The sequence below is a fragment of the Calonectris borealis genome, chromosome Z (genome assembly GCF_964195595.1).
Source record: "Calonectris borealis chromosome Z, bCalBor7.hap1.2, whole genome shotgun sequence".
Lineage (NCBI taxonomy): Eukaryota > Metazoa > Chordata > Aves > Procellariiformes > Procellariidae > Calonectris > Calonectris borealis.
Genome location: NC_134352.1, coordinates 73217216 through 73236010, shown reverse-complemented (window position 1 = coordinate 73236010; position 18795 = coordinate 73217216). Strand labels below are relative to the sequence as shown.

Here is an 18795-nt window from a genome sequence, read left to right as displayed (position 1 = left end):
ACTTCTTTCTCATTACATCATTATCAGGCATACTTGTTCTCTGTCTGGAAACTTTGGAGACACTCTTTTTTTTGTTCTTGTTGTTGGTTGGTTGGTGGTTTTTGTTTTGGTTTTTTTTGTTGGTTTTTTTTTCCTCCTTTTTTCTTTTAAGTTACCTAGACGGTGCCTCCCATGTCCCGCCCCTTCTCAACAGAGATAGAGAAGTGAGAGCTGTCCATCACAGAATAAGTTTTAGGGTTTTTTTAAATGGCATTAAAAATGGATTCATTTATATATTTTCTGTCATTCTTTTAAACCAAAAACTACCACATCTGTGGATCAAAACGTGTTTTAAATTCAGGGAGGAGAAAATAAATAGATATATTTTTAAAGTATTTTAAAAGCACAGTCTGTGCTTTTAAGCATAAAATGAAACTTCGTCTGTATGTTTCATGCTCATGCGGGCACATTCTGTCAGCTTTCTGTGCATGAATGTTAAAGGTTAGTAGTTTGACTAAAATACTGTACCTAGCTGCGTTGAGAGTGGCAGTGAGAGGTGAGTGGGCTGTGGGCATGCTGGGCACTGCCTCTAACACAAAACCCCTGGCGTTTCCTCCTCACTTGCCTTTATAGGAAGCAACCAGTGTCCGTTTAAACAAATTTTGCAGGAGTTGAGGGACTGTTATTTGGGACAACGAAATGTCCTTTGTATTGAAATATGGAGGTGTCTGATTTTTTTTCTGCACAGCATGGGACTTTCACTCCTGCTCTGGGCTAGATTTCGTGTGCTAATGTACTTGGAATGCAGCACTTCACACCTACCGGGAGTAGTAACGGCTGCATACCTGGGGGATTATCACATCCCTTCTCTGCTGGGGAGAGGGGAAGAGAAGAGAGAGTGACAGGGAGGATTTCTGAAACTAGTTTTGCTTGTGTGAATATTGCAGTAATTGAAAACAGTGATAGCAATTGAAGGATTGACAGCTCCCAAACACTCTGGATTGGGACTTCTGTCAGCCTTCTGTCTAACCTTTGGTTTAAAATATTTGTACTGCTGATGTGCTTTTTACCCACGGCTGTGGATCATTTGCTGTGGCTTCCCAAGCTGCAGTGTGCATGTGAATTCTGACACTGTTTTAGCTGCAAGACATTCAATTCTGTCATTAAAATAACTTAAAATTCATTTAAGTTTTTGCGTTTCTGCATCACTTCAACTTCCAGTGTCATGCTGTTGTTAGGGAATTCTTTATACCTGTATCGAAGAGAGGAAAAAAAAGATTCCTTTAAATTCTCCCTGATAATGATGCGAGTTAGAATAAATAGAACAGAATAGAATAGAGTATTTCGTTTGGAAGGAACCTACAGTGATCATCTAGTCCAACTGCCTGACCACTTCAAGGCTGACCGGAAGTTCAAGCAAATTATCAAGGGCATTGTCCAAATGCCTCTTAAATTAGTTAGTTTCAAGCACATTGGTACTTGTGGCTTGCCAGCTAGTACAACTCTTGAATTTCCAAAGCATGACTGTGGGGATCTACAGGCTGTGGGAGCCTATAGTTGGGATATTGGTTCTGCTTTGCAATTGAAATATTTCAGCACCTTCTTTGATAACATTCCTTATAAGCGTAGATGAAGTGGAATAGAAAGCTGGATAGAAAGGAAGCAGTAAGGCATTATGGGACCAGTGAGAGAATATCTTCCAGCACTCAGCCTGAAATGATTGTTTGCTGTATTTGTTCTAAAAATGAGAGATGAGTTTTCTGTGTTCTTCTGACTTGTGAAGTTTCCAAATCTTTTACTTATTGGCACAATGGGTACTGTATACACCAGCCTGGGGTGTGGAATACATGTCCTGTTATAAAAATGTTTTTAATCACTAGTAGGCTTTGGCTTGGGAAGCTCAGAGGAACAGAGGAAGAAACTACTGTTAATATTTATAATTGAATTAACACTGCTTTAGGGAACACTTTTTTTATGTCATGGTGTAAAATGGACAGCTTACATGGAATCAATAATTTCTAATGTTTTCTAACAGTTGTGGGTAGATGATGTTAACGTCTGTAAAGTTTATAATCTCTTTGTATGTAGTAATTTCTGAAATGAGAGACTTCATTGATTAAAAAGGAAATGTGTGTAAAGTAATGCTGCTGTTTTCTTTTTAATAGGGATGATGATGTCGCAGTTTAATATTTCTCAGAATTCAATGCGTGGTAGTCCTGCATCTTCCAATTATCAACAAACCACTATCTCACATAGCCCTTCCAGGTAACACTTTCTTTTAAATGGGGTGGGAGGGGCAGCGAACTGCAAATTCTTCCTACAGTGACAGTCAATTCTTGTTGCAAGTATGTGAGTGGAAGGTCATCAGTGTCAAGACAAATTTTTTATTTGTCTGACAGCAGGGTGAGTTTCTTCAGCTGGCAAAGAAACATATTTGTGTCAGTGAATTAATCGTTGTATTCTAAGGATTAGTCATGATTCTTCGTTCTCTCTCCCTTCCATAATTTTGGCAAACTTTCTTCCCTGCTTAAGGAGTCCCCCTGCCTCCTGCCACCCCTCCAGCTGTTTTCTACTGGTGGCAGAGGCTGAGACTGGTGGCAGGATAGAGAAGAGGCTAATTTGTTCCAGCATGTATAACAGTACCAGTGTGACAGGAGCGTAGGAAAGAAGGCTTGTAAAAGCATGGAGTACTGCTGTAACAGTTATACAAAAGGCCACTCAAAGGACAATAGGCCCAGTAATTTGGCCAGTTTTCTAGCAGCATCCTTGTCAACTTTCTCGTTCTTTAAACTTTTGAGTATTGGCAAGTAGCACATACCTATAATCCAGGCCTTTATTAATATAACAAACTACTCTGGACTAGAGGAAAGAGTTCTGCATGTAGTTTCAACACAGTTACTGGGCTTTATCAGATTTCATCTTCAGTTATTAGATATCATTATTAAAATAAACTTACTTCACATTTCACTTCAGCTTACTGTAATTGTTTTGGCAAAGGAAATGCTCTGTATCTGCACAAAAAACAGTATACTTTACTTTTATGTCTAAAAGTGATATTGAAGACGACTTTTTGAATTGTGAATATTACAATGAATATTACAAAGTCTTCTCAAAATCCTTGCAAAATCTGTGTGTTAAATACTTATTATTTGTATTTCTATTGCTATTTCTTTTTATGGAAGCTTACCTTCGTAAAGTTACTATCTAGAACTGAGGGTTGTGAAAGCGTGTAGTGTACCTTCTGAAGTATTTATTTGGTTTAGTTTTATTTTGAAAGCTCATATAAGAATGTAAGTTACAATGTGCATGTGTTATTGTCATAAGCCTATGTTATTTTTATGGCTTCCTATCTGTAGGATCAGTCTAAGATAAAGCCAATGAAAGAATAAATTGTATTCAGTGGACTTTGGGTCAGGTCCTACCTAACTGCCTATCACTTTCCTATAGCTTGGCAGTATAGTTCTGCTAGATGAAGTTGTTTGAAATCTTACTGGAAAAATCGTATTGAGAGTAGATGGCTCCTTGTTAATCCTAGTGGCCTAGCTGTTAGTTAAAACTTAGCTGTCACTTTCATTCAAACTTCTAGGACTAACTTTTGGAAATTGCAGGTCTTATTTTAGTACATATTTGTGTCATTGTTTCCTTTCCCTAGGTGGAGGTCTTATGAATGCTTTTTATTCTGTTCTTCACTTTTACTAATGCAGTACCTAAGCTGTGACTCTTAAGTAATAATTGAAGTTGGGAAGGTATCGATAGCTTAATAAAATACTGCTTTTGTGGGAGATTCTTGGTTGCGTTGGAATTTTGTATCTTAAAGAATTTCTAATGTTCTGAATGTATAATAAATTTGTCTAAATTTGCTTTTCCAACTTTTAAAAACTTTTTTCTGTTTTATTTTTAGCCGGTTTGTGCCGCCACAGACAAGCTCTGGTAACAGATTTTTGGCACAACAGAACAGTCCAGTGCCTAGTCCATATGCTCCTCAAAGCCCTGCAGGATACATGCCATATTCACATCCTCCAAGTTATACACCACATCCTCAGATGCAGCAAGGTAAGTCTGTGATTTTTGTTTTATTCTCCAATCTCATGTCAGCTTTACCTTCATGTGCATGTTTCACAGCTTTCTAATTTCTTTGAAGGAGTCACATGCTTCATGCAAAGCATTGCTTTCCTGACTGTACAGAGTATATACTTTATTTTAAAAAAAAAAAAAAAAGGGAAGAAGAAAAGGTAAAACATATTTGTGTTGCATTGCTCCCCGCTGTACAGTATAGTATATTTTGTATAGTTTTGCATAGTTGTCATGTATACATGACAACACTAAAAATCAAAACAAACCAAAAACTTCTATTTGTTAGCTATGGCCATCATTTATCTCTACTAGTGAAAACCTCATTTTTGCCAATATAATGTAAATTTTGCTCCCAGCTTATTTAGTCTTACCGAACATCTTTGTAGCATCAACTAGATTAATTCTAAGTTGTCTAGAATTATGCTCAAGGTATGCAGTAACTGGCAAAGATGACCTTCAGAATGAATGGATTTCTTTGTTCTTCCCTTTTCTAAAAACAATCGTGAGCAACATGAACACTGCTAAAATATCTAGGCATTTTTTTTGTTGGTAAGTAGAATTCTTACTGGATTCTTTCAAATAATTTGTTCTTAAAGTTTAGCATTGTGCTTAGAATATATATAGCTGTTCTGTATGTAACATTGTATGTCTCATGAATACCTTGGAATTTACGAAAGGTAGCGAATACAAATTATATAGAGGAAAACAAAGTTTTCTATAACCAGTAAGAATATGATACTGACTGTAATTAGGATAGATGTAGAGAGAAACTAGGCTAATCTGTACATGGAATTTAGGTTTTAAATCCTCTTGGAAATTAAAATCTTAGATATCTAATTTTATTCAAGGTATTTGTGGCAAAAGGATTCAATCAAAAATTGGATTCTTGTTCAGATTCCAAACCTCTTGCATCCAACTCACTAATATCCGCTATTATGGTGTTTTCTCTGAAGCTTTTTAAGAGTTAACGAGTGTGTGAATGTATCAGTATAGTTACTTATATTTTTTGTATTTCAGCTTCAGTATCCAGTCCCATTGTCACAGCTGGGATGAGGAATCTCCATGAAAATAAAGTTTCAAGTCAGTTGTCTGGGAATTCAGCTAATCATCATGCTGATAATTCTAGACATGGCTCAAATGAAGACTACCTACAGATGGTGCACAGACTAAGTAGTGATGTATGTTACTTAAATCAGTTTATGGTAAAGCAAATATTTACTATGATAAAACAAGTATGTATTCAGCTGCCTTAGAAGTCAGATATTTTACTATGTTGTTGTTGATGTATAAAACCACTGAAAATATATCTCAATTTCAGATTGTCATTCAACCATGCAACTTTAATGTGTGAGATTTAATTTTTTCTGAATCTCTCTTTCCTTTGAAACTATTTGTAACATTCATTCTGCTGAAATTAGGAAAAGTAAAAAATCTTCACATAATCTCGTATGTGAGTTTATTTTAAAGAAATGGTAGAATGTTTCTACAATTACTGTAGCAATATGTTAATGCAAACTAGATGAAATACTAGATTCTAAATAGATGTGTAGTTAACTTGTCTTTTTGAAGATCCCCACAACTGTCAATTAGACTTGACATATTTGAATAACCTATTGGGTAATATAGTAGCGTTGTCAAAGGCAAGAATTCCTATGGACATTTTTTCTTACTGTCTATTATGTGCTTTTATGGCCTGGTTTCTTTGTAAGAAGTTTTCCCTTAGTGACTTTATTTTATGTGGGAGAAATTCCTTCTGAAATCTTGAATCTAAAGGGAAAAAACCCAACTTTCTCCCACATTTTTTGAACTATTGGATTAATTTTCTTCTTAATGAGCATCTCATTCTGTGGATGAAGCTTGTTGGGATTCTTCTTTACAAGTTTGGTACACAATCTCTTAACAGCTCTTAAGGGGAGAGCACTTAAGTTTCGATTTTATTTTTTCATCAAAACATCAAAACCTGGTGGCAAGCAGGCCTCTTCTTCTTTTTTTTTTTTTTTTTTTTTTTTGTGATTGTGTGTGTGTTTTATTTAGTTTAGAAAAACCGTGGGCAACTCTTGTCTTCCTAAGCTAGCTTGTGGTAGCAAAAAAGTGTTGTATTCAACAAGTGTACTATTAACAGCAGGCTCCCTAAATCCCTTGCCATGATTAATCTGGTAGAACCCCAAAAGAGTTATTAGTTTTATTAGTCTTCTTTTTTTTTTAAATGCAAGAATTATGCTCATTAAAAATATATGCTAAGAAGTAGTATCTTAAACAGAGTGTTGTAATGAAGGAATCTATCATAATAGACAATCACCAGATGTTTTTCTCAGTCTCTGCTTCAGGAATGTAAATTCTTCAGATAGGAAACTGTTCTTGGCATTAAACGTACATATATCCCCCAACTATGTTAAAGGTACACTATCAAGAGAATCTTGGTTTTGTTAAGACAGGATTTTTGGAAAACTTTAATATTAGGATAATATATTCCGTAATCTTTAAAGAGGCAGTATTTAAAAATATTCATGCCTAATTTTGTGATCCAAGCAATGCAACTACATCCTAGTTCATGAAAACTTAGAAATGAAGCTCTTTCAGAACGGACAGACTATGAAAACATAAAGCATACCCTCATTGGTTGGTTTAATTGGAGAAATACTAAATGTAAAAAGTAGTAAACATTGTAAAAGTGCACTTTATCCCTTTGTGCATTTTCTTAATGGAGCATATGTGTTACACTTATTTTATTTATAATTATACCTTTGAAAGCTGATTTTAGTAGCTATGCAGAAAACAGTTTGAAGAATTTGGATTAATTAAAGTTTTGCATCTATGTATGAATAATAAGCTTAATCATAATGTTGCAGCCTTTTCAGAAGCAGTGTGACCTTTGGTGAAGATAGAATGTCAGTTATTAAATCATAAAAATTAAAAACTTTAATTATTTTTTATTCTTTTTCTTAGTTTTAGGATTTTATTGCTTTAAAAAATGTGAATAGCTACAGGATATTGTGTATTTGCACTATATGATTCTACAAAATCAGCAAGTACACCTTTGAAGGCTCACTACACATACACTCAATTTAAGGACGATTTTTTGGTAAACTTGAGAGCATTCCTAGAATATAAGTTTGTGCTTACATATCACCATTTGATGAAGCTCTGAATTAGGGAACTGTAAATGAGGACTTCCGAAAATTTGTCAGCTCTGGTAGAAATGGCATGTGTACCCAAAAGGTCATTTACCTAGTTAGTCCGTTTAGTTAATTTAATAAAAGTCACTTTTGCCTACGTCCTTGGCAATCAAGGGTAGAGGACTTCTCCTATTCTAATAAAACATATATGCTAAAAAGATATCAAGCTTTTTTTTTCAATATTTTGGGTTTTTTTTTCAAGATTTATTACAAGTCAAAGATAAGTTAGGTTTGAAAAAAATCAGCTCCTTAATTTCAATGTGGTAGGTAAATGAGTAACTCAGGAAATTAATTCACTTTGACTTACAATAACAACATATAAGTTTAAGATACAGTTCTTTTTATTGCGCTGAATCTGAATACTAGATTTCTTTGCCCATGAAGCTTTCCTCACATGAGGCAACAACTCTTTTTGCAAGCACTGTTGCAAAAATAAGTGTAATTAATAGCACAGCATGAGTTTTAGAATCATTGTGCTGTGGGAGGAAAAAAAAAATCTAATAGAATTGTTTTCTGAGTGCTCGTGGATGGTGAAACTTATGAAATCTGGTTTCTTACAGATTTATATTCTTTGACTTGTAAGCACCTTCAGTCCATAAATTTCGAACTCTTACCTTTACCCTAAGCAGTGGAAACTATGCCTTCACAAGGTGTAACATGTACACTGTCTAGTCTGTGGCTGTGCATGTGGAAATTGGCTGTTTGGCCATTGTTAGAGGGAGTGTGTACTTGCCCATCTATGCAGGCTTCTGTCTCCTTGATATGCCAATTTAGCTTTCAAATTTACTACTGGTTGCTGATTTTTTTCATACAGACATGTAAAAATATAATTACAGTTGAGCCTTCTAATATTCTATTAATTGGGCTGAAATTGGTCAAGAGCATAAAAAGTATTTATCAGACAGATAATTCAGGTTTGAAAAAAGAAAAGTTATATGAAAGAACTGCGTGTATTCAGATACCTCAATAAGAGCCATGTTAGAATATTAGCTACTGAAGTAACCAATTCAATTAGGAAACAGATTAAATAACCTTAGAACTTCTTCGGACATTTCCTTTGTGTGACTTTACTCTTTAAAAGAACGAACTTTTTGTAGTTGTTTATAATTGTAGAAATTGTCTCTTCATAGATATAGGGGTTGTTAGTTTGTTCTTTCCCAAAACATTCCCGTAGATGTTGTATAAAAAACAGTGCTAAAAATGGGAAATCCTGTTCTACGGAAGTTTAAATCTACTTAGGGCATTCAGTGAATGAGTATACTCGTGACCACCAGAGGGCTCCATGAAAGCAATAAAAAACCCATGTAGAACATTAAATGGGAATTTGAATAGTGAGTTTCATATTTAATTTTAAGATAGTGTGGGGGTAAAAAAGACACCCTTGCATTCTTAAAGATAGAGCATGGACATCATTACACTGTTAGTAGTATTATATTACGAAGAAGTTTGTCAGAAATTATTAATTCCATTGAAGCAGGTTGTTCTGTGCAAAACTGAGAAGACAGGAGAACTTGTTTGCCATGTTGGGGAAGTGCTCCAGATTGCAATTGAGTTGTTTCCTGTCTAACTGTTGAGCCAGGCAAATAACTAGCTAAAGCCACTCCGGTTGTGTGTGACTATCTCAGCTGCTGCAATGGGAGTGCTAGAGATTTTCTTCAGTCTCGATGTGTGTATGCTGGAGGATATAAATACAAAGTGTTAATTTGTTTAACTGTAAAACTAAGATGGCATTCTAGATAAGCTTTAAGGGTAGGTTAAGTGAAAAAATGGTGAGTTTGTTTTAAAAAGCTACATTTTATGCTCAGTTTCTTTCAGTTGGTATTGTATAGAGGTCATGTATCTGTTTTCAGTTCTTTATTATGACTGTTTGTAGCAAAAAATTTCTAAATGGAATCTGGCATAAACCAAAAGTGCTTATTTAGCTAGGAGACGTGTACATAGATTTATTTGAGTGTGCATGTTCTGGCTATAGACTCTTCTTAGGGCTGATTGTGATTTGGAATATTGCCTATATAGTAGTCTAATAGCAGTCTAACTTACAAAGATTTTTATGTAAATAAATATTTTTCTAGTATTTCTTGTATGCTTTTTTGTCCAATCCATTTTATCAGTATATGTACTAATTTCAGTCTTTATTTTATCAGGTATTCATGTTCGTAATTTTAATTTTTTATCATTGTCACTTTAGGATGGTGATCCTTCAATAAGGAATGCTGCATCTTTTTCCTTGAGGTCACCACAGTCAGTCTGCTCTCCAGCTGGAAGTGATGGAACCCTTAAAGGTAGTCTAGCAGTCATATATATCAATGTATTTTTTCCCAATTCTAAAGAACAGAGAGTTAAAAGAGGTATTTAGTTATTCCTCCTGGCTTCTGTATTCAAATAGTACTAGAAAGTATGTTTTGGATACAAAATTATTTTGAGCCCTGATTCAGAAGAAATTTCTGAAGGTCTGAAAATTGACTAATCATCCGTCAAAACAAAGCTCAAATTCATGGAGGACAGAAGGATATAAAATCCTTTCCAATATGAGGATTAAATTCTTTATAAGAATGGTTTCAGTTGCTCTACATAAGAAATGGTTTAAAGGCAGCATTACGAGTATTGAACTCTTAACCAGCTCAAAAGTGTTTTAACATGCAACGCTTGTCTTAATTGCAGTCATGAAATTTTAAGAACATGGAATTAAAAGTAGTTCAGTGAACTCAATACATATAGCATAAATGAAGCCTGAAAACCTTAGCTGTGGAGAAGGAATAGGGTGAACTATCAGTCAGTTGAGAGGGAACAGAAAAAAATCTGCTTAAAATAATTATTTATGCTAGAATTTGGAATGCATACTGCTGTTTTTAATATTATCCCTAAAAAGCAATGACTGAGATACATGAGACTTAGCAAGGTAGGGGTTTGGGCATATTCTTGCTAATTTACTTTTCCAGTGCTTATATATTTACATGGCAATAGTAGAAAGATGCAACAGTGCTTTCTTCTCTTTAATCCCCCCTGAAAATTACATCTTTCTGGATGGTCAGGTTAGATGGAGAGGGAGAACATGAGATGGGGGAGATTCCAGAGAAGGTGAAGTCATTGACCTTGTGCAGCCTGGATAAGAGACGTCTTTGGCAGGGGTGGACCTTAGAGCAGCCTTCCTGTACCTATGAGGAGATTATCAGGAAGACTTGAGTCAGACTTTTCAGTGTTGTGGAGGAAGGATGAGATGCAATGGACTTAAATTGAAATGGGAGGTTCTTACTACGTCTAAGGAAAAACTTTTTTCACTCTCAGGGCAGTCGAGCATTGGAAAAGGTTGCCCAGAGAATCTGTGCATTTTCTATCCTTGGAGGTTTTCAAGATCAGGCGGGGTAAAGCCCTGCATAATGTGGCCTTGCTCACCCTGCTTTGAGCATGAGGATGGACTAAAGACTTTGTGAGGTCCCTTCTTAACTGAATTATCCTATGATCCTGTGACTGCTAAATGATCTCTGTGGTTCATCTTCTGTAGGCATATACTGTGTTAAACATTGGTAGAAGAAATGTCGCTCAAGTAGCAAGTGAGAAGTACATGTATAGCATGCCAGCAGCATCAGTATTTCAGAAGGTCTTGTGCTAAAGAACTTGTAAGACTTGTGTAAGTGACGAAGACTAAATGCAGTTGTTTTTCTCTTTGTCAAGCTTATCAGTTTAACAACGTTGTGAATCTAAGCTACTTCCACTCAGATACATGATTACCACTCAGCCAGAAGAATATTTGAATTATTTTTTGGTTAAAGTTGCTTCTGTTTCAACTGGCTGTCACAGAATCCTGTTTTGAAGGGACACCTTTTCAAGTTATTTCTGAAAACAATCTGATTGTACAGTTCAGAATGTAATGTTTCAGCATTAGAGGGGCTGAAAAAGTGCAAGAGGAGCTTTTTGATTTATTTACCGGTATATTAGCTTTACTTTTCCCATTGATAAAGCACAGAACTGAAATAACTGTTACTAATAGTGCTACCATTTTGCCCTCTTAAAGAGATTGCCTTCTTAAACCCTGATTGAGAGAACCAGTTCTTGATGCTGCAGGAATCTTGCCAGACATTTACTTCCTCTAATCTTGTATTTTAGAGATGTATGGAAGAGGTGGGGATAATTACAGTGTTATTTAGAACATTGAATCCTTGACAGTGAGTTTTTGGCCTATGATTTGGAGTGAAAGTTCTGCTGATAAATTTTCCAGTAATGAACAAACAGCAAGTATCTGTGCTGAGCTTTTTGTTGCTACTCTCATTAGCCCTTGAAAGTTTGGTTGACAAGTCATGAACTTTGATAAAGAAAATAAGCAAAATACTTAATTGTTTGTTTGGGAGGACAAAAAGAATGGCGCTAGACATCATCAGTCCAGAGAGAGATCCCGGGAAGGATGTTATAATATCTAAGCTTTCTTATATAACATAGAAACTTGGGGCAATTACCAAAGGTACGGGTACAGACTGCATTTCTGTACTTTTGACATAGAAGTAGCAAGGACTTCTGGAGACATGGAGAATCTGAATGCACAGTCTTGAATTACTTTTAAGGCTGAATATAGCTGTCTGATTGATAGAATCTGGATGAGGAAGAAGTTTTGTTTGCAACTCAGGCAAATATTTGAGAGATGGCAGAAGTTATATTTGTTATTTTGGTGGGTTATTCACTTACTCAGTGGAGTAAAATTTCTCTGTTACAGAAATCTTTGCTTCACTTCTGCTCCAGTAAAGGTACCAGAGCAGCTGAAGTTTTATCCAGAAGTTCTAGGCTGGTCTTTATCCTTTCTTTTTTATGTAAATTTTACATTTTTAGCTAAGCAAACAGAATAATGGCTCTGCTTTTGTGCTGTCATCTGTTACCACATCTATTTTCTTAAAAACTTCATTTCTATGAATTTGTCTATGAAGAATAGACGAGTATTTTCCTTTTGTTGATCTCATAAAATAGTCTGTGGGTTCCATTACCCAAGATGAATTACTCATCAAAATCTTTTTTCCACTTGTTCTACTTTCCCACTGCTCTGGAACTTCAGAAAAGATTTTTTTTTCCTTTCCTCCCCTGCCCCCCCAAGACACCTTCTAAAGATCTGTATAAAGGAAAGCCTTCCACAGCGTTTTCAGTCCATTGCTTTCCAAAAAGAAGAGTTCATATCATTTATAGTCCAGTTTCCATACAGTTTCCTAAACTCCTGAGATCTGTAAGGACTACCAACAATCCTTATGAAACTATGTAATTTTGCACTCTTTTCCAGCAATAAGTTGTATTCCCTCCAGAAATTTTTAATGGGTATTTGATTATTTTCTGAATAATTTGGAAAGATTACTTTTTTCTTCTTAGGGATTTATTTTAGGACTTCTCCAGAGATATTCCTGTACAATTGGTCTCTGAATGTATAGTGGGTGGCAAGAAGAATTAGGAATCTTCTCAAATCTGAGTACAGACTTCAGTGCTCTCAAAGGTACTTGTTAAGAAAAATTATCATCTCACCCTCTCTCCTTCACAAGAAAGGTGGAAGAAATAAGATTTTTTTCTGACAGGACCAAAATAAACATTCTTTCTTGTTTGTTTCTTCAAATCTTAATTTTTTATGCAAGGATGCTTCTGAATACAGCAGCTCTAAGCAAGAACAGCCAAAACTGAGTTTTTCATGAGGCATTTGAAGCTCTGGAGAAAGTGGTGGGACTCTTCCCTGAAAGAGTATGTGGGAAGTAAATACAATCTGTCCCTAAAAACTTCCCAAATGTATGTTCTCATATGCTATCCCTTTAAGTTTGAATTTTAAATTAAGTTATGCTCTTTGAAAGCAAATGTCAACATTGACTGTTAATCAAAATAAGTAGTAATTCCTTTATATCTAGTACAAAACTTGGGAAGAAAGATTCTGTGATTCTTAGAAAATACAGCAGGAAAGGACTTGGGGGCTTCCCATCTTCTTACCCTCATGTTGGATGAGCTGTACCAGTATTACTCTGAATAACTTCCATCTATTTTTTTTTTGTTAAAATGTCAGTGATAGACATTTCCTTACTCTTGTCATGCAACCTGTTCAAATTCTTAGTGCTAGAAAGCTTTTCTCCTAATGCCTAGCCTGAATCATTTTTGTTGCACTTAGGCATGACACTTCTTGACTTCTTTCCGATGGGCAAGGAAAAACAATTCATGTCCCTTTTTTATCGCAGTCATTTACATATCAAAGAATGTTATCATATCTTGCACTAATCTAATCTTCTACAGACTGAACAGCACAGTTTCTTTCTATCATCTTTACATAAGTCATCATTTCTGAGTTTCTAATTGTCTTTGATGTTTTTATCTGAATTCTAATTGGCCTGCATTTGTCTTGATGTTGTACTGTCCTAAGTCATAGATACAACTCTATTTGAAGACTTAGAAGGATGAGTAGTCAGAAAAGTACCATAGGCGACTACTTTGTACGATACTACTGTTGTATATGAGACTATAGCTGGTCTTTGCTGATAACTTAGATTCATATTGCAAGTTGTTTTAAACATATTGCTATCTTTCTGTAGAGCTTCTCTATCTTCCTCTCATGTTGTTACAGTTGCTCTCAGATGAATAAAAAGTTTCTGCTTCTTGTCACTGATTCTTTTCATTATTCAAATTAGTCAAGAAAATTGTAATTTTTTATTCTGTTTTTAAAAGCAGTTGTGGTCCTCTCTTTGAAAGACTCAACACAAAAGCTGTTACGATCTTTAGATTAATAAAATACTCCCTAATTCTGTTACACGAGAAGTTATTAATGATGAATATTTTAAACTACTATTCTTAAGACAGTGATCTGGAAAGCTGCACTTGCTCACCTATATTCCCTTCATTTATTTTTACCAAGAACAATTGATAGCCTACAAACGCAGCTTTGCAATGGGGTATACTGCAATCTTACAGTATTTTTGTCTAGATCATACTTCCTCTGCTTGCTAGTGAAATTGTTATGAGAAGCTATATAGAAAGCCATACTAAAGTTCAGATATGGCACTCAGTTCTCTTTAATCCACAAGACCTACTGCTTTACGGAATAAAATTGTTTTGATTTGGTGATACTTACTCTTAACAAATTCACTTTGGAATACTACCTCTTTATTATTTTATCAGTCCTTACGGAGAAATTGTTCTTCTAGTATGTACTTAAATCATACAGACTATGTATACTACTCTGGGTAGTCCTTTGCCATCCTTTTGAAGGGACTGTTTTTCCCTTGTGTCTGCTGGAAGCACAAATTGTCAAGGTGATAATGACCAATTCTGAGATTGGTTTAGGCAGAGTTCCAGGGTGAATTTGTCTGATCCCATTTTCATGAAAACATTCCATTTGTGTAAGAGTAGTAAATAGGATCATATTAAATTGAAAAAATGAGACGCTTCCATTTACACATTGTAACTGCAGTCTTTTAAAATCTTCTGGCAGTAGTGTGTTCCTCAGGTTCTGTCATCACCAGGTTCTTAGCTTTTCCAACAGAAAAACATCAGTATGAATGCAATATGGGTGCTCTGGTTCTTTTTTCTTTCTCCAACTTCTGCCTTTAGGAACTTACTCAGAGTATAATTACTCAGATGTGAAGTTTAATAATCCACATGTAGCACATATGCATTCCTTAAAGCCTCTCTTTCCAGAGACTTTTCCAGTAAAAAGTCTGGAATGCTGTGTCCAGGTTTGTTACACAATTTCGTACCTACTTAAATAATGTTCCTGGAGTCTTGAGGATCACTTTGCTATGGATTTAAAAAGGTATAGCACTTGAGTGTTCCTGAAGTTTCTCTCCAAAGTGCTATGAACCAAGTATTAGGCATTAGTCTTCATTTGTTTACTAGCGGTTTTTTCCAGCTTTCATGGCTAGGGAACAATACTTCTGGCAAAAGAGGGTGTAGGATGGCTGAAAGACTTTCTGTCAACATCTGGGGAGCTTTACCTGCAAGGGAGTTAAAGGAATATGAAGATACTGGTTTGAGTGACCCTTTGGAAGTTGTTGTTGTGCAAGTAGAAAGCTAATAATTCTTTAAAGTTCCGTAAAATATGTGAATCCTAAGTTCCTGGTAACCTTTAACCATGTGGATCACAACAAAGAATGTGATCGGTGGTGTGACTTTGGTGCATCAGCTTTGAAAGGCAGGTGGTCTTTTCTCTGAACAGGCTCAGAGATGATCAGAGAAAGTATCATGAATGCTTAAATAAGATGCGAGTATTGTGGTGTGATTAGAAAGCACAGACAAAAACCATAAGATGGAGATATCAGTGGTATGTGCAGTCTCCTGGACAGAAGCTTGTTTGGTACGCAAGTTACTGGTGCACAATGAGCAAGTGAAGCCATTCCAGGGGTAAACAAACAAGAAGTGGTTTTGAAACTTTACATTTTTGTGAAGGCTAAGTTACTGTCAATGCAATGCATTTTATAGTTGCTTGCATTATAAAGGATTTGATAAGAAATCAGACAAGAATCACAGAAAAAAGGTGTTTACAAATTGCTACAGCAGTTGATAAAACTTCTTCCATACTCAGTGCCATCTGTCACTAGGAATCAGTAAGAAAACTAATTAATATAGAGAACCAGTCCCAGGATTATCATGGGTGGTCAGGATGACTGTTACTGAAAGACTATGGAGGTATTGTTGATGGGTGTATTTGTTCTCTGTAGAGGCCTTATTTCCTATTGATGTTACTTGCTTCTCAGCTACATTTGGTGTTGTCTGGTTGACCATCAGTATTTGCTGTTCAGTAATGATACAATGACCTTCCCAAATCAGTGGAGAATCTCTTTTTATCTCACAAGTTTTACATATTCCTGCCATATAAAAAGAGATTGCACAAAATTCTTTTACTGATACTGTGGAAGATCAACTACAGAAAGTCAGATATTTTTTCTTCTGAATTACTGCACAGCCCTAGATTTAGACTCAAAAGCTGCCTACATATTTCTCTGTTCTAAAAGAATATTCTGAAATTCGGTTCATTCCCAAAGATCATTTCCGAAGATCATCGTATGATTTACTACATTGACAGCATTTTGTAGAACAAACTTTCTCAACCTTGGAATCTTGACTGGTTCAGCAAACAGATCATACCTGCCTGTCTGTGTATTCTTTCCACAAAAATATTTCTTCTATTATCAACAAGTCTTGTAAGAGCTTTGTTCTCAGACATACAATGGCTCAAGCCTTCTCCCATAGGAAATATTCCAAACTGACTTCAACAGTAATAGGCGCAACTCTCTCTGTATAATGGGTGATGTTTTGTCTGAAGTCTAAGCATCCAACAGAATGTGGTACATGTTCAATGTGTGATACCTGTTCAAAACTGCTCATGTCTGTGGTAGAGTGAAACTGTTCCAGAATGCTTCGTCTTTTTCAATTTCTTTGAAATAGGTAGGTATAGGTATTGTAGCTTCTAAGCTTCCTTATTGCCAGAGGCTTAACCGTCATTAGACGCCTCAGAAATATGTAAAGTTATTGCCAGAACATGTACTCTTAAAATGCAGCTTATAGGCCTTACTATCGACACCTTTCAGGAATTTCCTTCAGGAGGAAGATACTTTCAAATACCTATTCGTAGTGCTGCCTAGGAGAGGGAAAACTTTACTTTTGTTTCTTCATTTACTGGATTCTAAGTATGTTCAATGGAATGCACTGAAATCCTTCTGACCTCCTCAAGTCTACTTAAAGATAAAAAGAACTACCTTACCTGTTGCTGCAGTGTTATTTTCAGCATGACAAATACCAAATCAGAACAATCTTGTCATATTTACTTAAAAGTTTAGGACAAGGGAGAATCAAATCTGTGTCTTCTATTTGAAGTGTAACTGAAAACCAGTAAATGTTCCATTGTTGCAACTTCAGAAGTATTTGTTTAAGAGATAATTCAAGAGTAAGATGTCAGCAAGATCTCTTTGAAAAGTTTTGAGCTGCATCTAATATTTGTAGAAATAAAAATGCAGCTTGTATTTCCTGAGTGGTAGTCATTACTATAAAATAAATTGGTAGCTAACAATTTCTGCTATACGTTACACTAAGACAATTTTGTAAATTATCAAAAGAGACAGTAACGGGGTGCGGGGGACACATCACAAGCGTAGGAATCTGTGGTGAAAGGCAAGTGAGAGATCTTCATAGGGTGTAGCCAGGACTTCAGTACTGGTGATTGAGTGTGGTATCTAATTTGAGGAGGGAAGTGGAGTAGTGGAAAGATCTTGAGAGTCAGGATGAGTCAAAACAGGGCTTCCCAACATTGTGGATGTTATTGGCAGAATATGGAGTTGTTGCTGATGGTCAAGAAGGGGTAAGATAAACCCATTTCATACCCTGCTCTCTACATACAGAAGTTACAGGACTTCTCACAGAATGTACTAGGGAGAGAAAATAAGTATAGCAGTCTGTACAAAGAAGTCATCAGTAAAGGCACACCTTTCATGTCAACTGAAGCTTTGCTAGAGGTATCCATTCTTTTTTTCATCTACAGGTCAGTACATTGCTTAATGATTCTTAATATTTCTTAAAATATCTGGTAAAAATTTAAGCTGCAGAATAAAGCTGCTTTCTTGTTTAGTGGTGTTTCTTGAATGAAGCACATGGGGACCTGTATTCCAGTTAGTTTTTGACTGTTGTTAGAAGTACTGACCTATGATGACCTGAACTAGAATGACTAATAATAATCTCAGTCACTGCTTTCTGAAGATCAGTATTCCCCAATGGATGAATGGAATCTGATAAATGTTTGCTTTAACAAGAGCAGGCTGGCCCTATTGGTCCAGCCAATAGGCTTTTCTTTTATTCCCTGCCCTGCCCTGCCCCGCGCCCCTCCCCCCCCCCCCCCCCGTATTCCTTTTTCAGCCAAAAATTATAGCTCAAAACTATATTTGGGACAGGTTGAAAAGCTTCTCTGTTTTTCAAAGCTTTTTTCTGGGCTAACAGTTATGGGGAACTGGTTTAATTTAAGGAACAAAAAATTTAAATGTGATTAATTGGAGAATGCTTTTAATTAAAAATGTCCTCTTTTAAAAATTTCTCTAGATACACTCAAAGCCTGGAATGAGTCCATGTGGAAGTAAAAATTAATACATTTAAAAAAGAAAAGGGGTTGATAAGGCAGGGAATGGTAGAAAAATGCTTTAAGACAATTAGTGTGTTCTAGACAGTAATGAGTGGGGGAGGTTGGAATGAATTTACCTAAAATAAAATCTAAAAAAAAAAAAAAAAAAAGAAAAAAGTTGAAAATGAACTGTCGGAATCAAAGTTAAAGAGGTTGTGTATGTTTCAATTTTTTCTTTTTTTTTTTTTTTTTAATTAATTAAAAATGTGTGGCTGAAACAGCTAATGCCAATACACTGATCATTAAGTCTTCATCACTGGACCTTATTAAGAATCTTTTTGATCTTTCCTTTTTCTGCAATCAACTTGCTTTCATTGACCATTTTCTAACAGTTGATATTCTGAACCTGACGGTACTATTTTTATTTATTCTTTTTTGGTGGTGGTTTTTTTTTTTGCCATCTGCTCTGAAATGATCCCTTGTCTACCTGCAGTGGACTGAAATTCCTAGGAAATACATGGC

At 35.6% G+C, this 18795-nt stretch overlaps 1 protein-coding gene across 7 annotated transcripts in view; it reads left to right on the top strand.

Moving 5' to 3' along the window:
* The window catches only part of NIPBL (NIPBL cohesin loading factor), a 160318-nt gene that overhangs the window by 65852 nt on the left and 75671 nt on the right, over window positions 1–18795 (top strand). For all 7 annotated transcript variants that reach the window (XM_075137831.1, XM_075137836.1, XM_075137835.1 and 4 more), the window contains 4 exons: window positions 2145–2244; window positions 3881–4032; window positions 5071–5231; window positions 9418–9511. In XM_075137831.1, the coding sequence (XP_074993932.1) occupies window positions 2145–2244; window positions 3881–4032; window positions 5071–5231; window positions 9418–9511 (507 nt within the window). The remainder of the gene's footprint in view (window positions 1–2144; window positions 2245–3880; window positions 4033–5070; window positions 5232–9417; window positions 9512–18795) is intronic.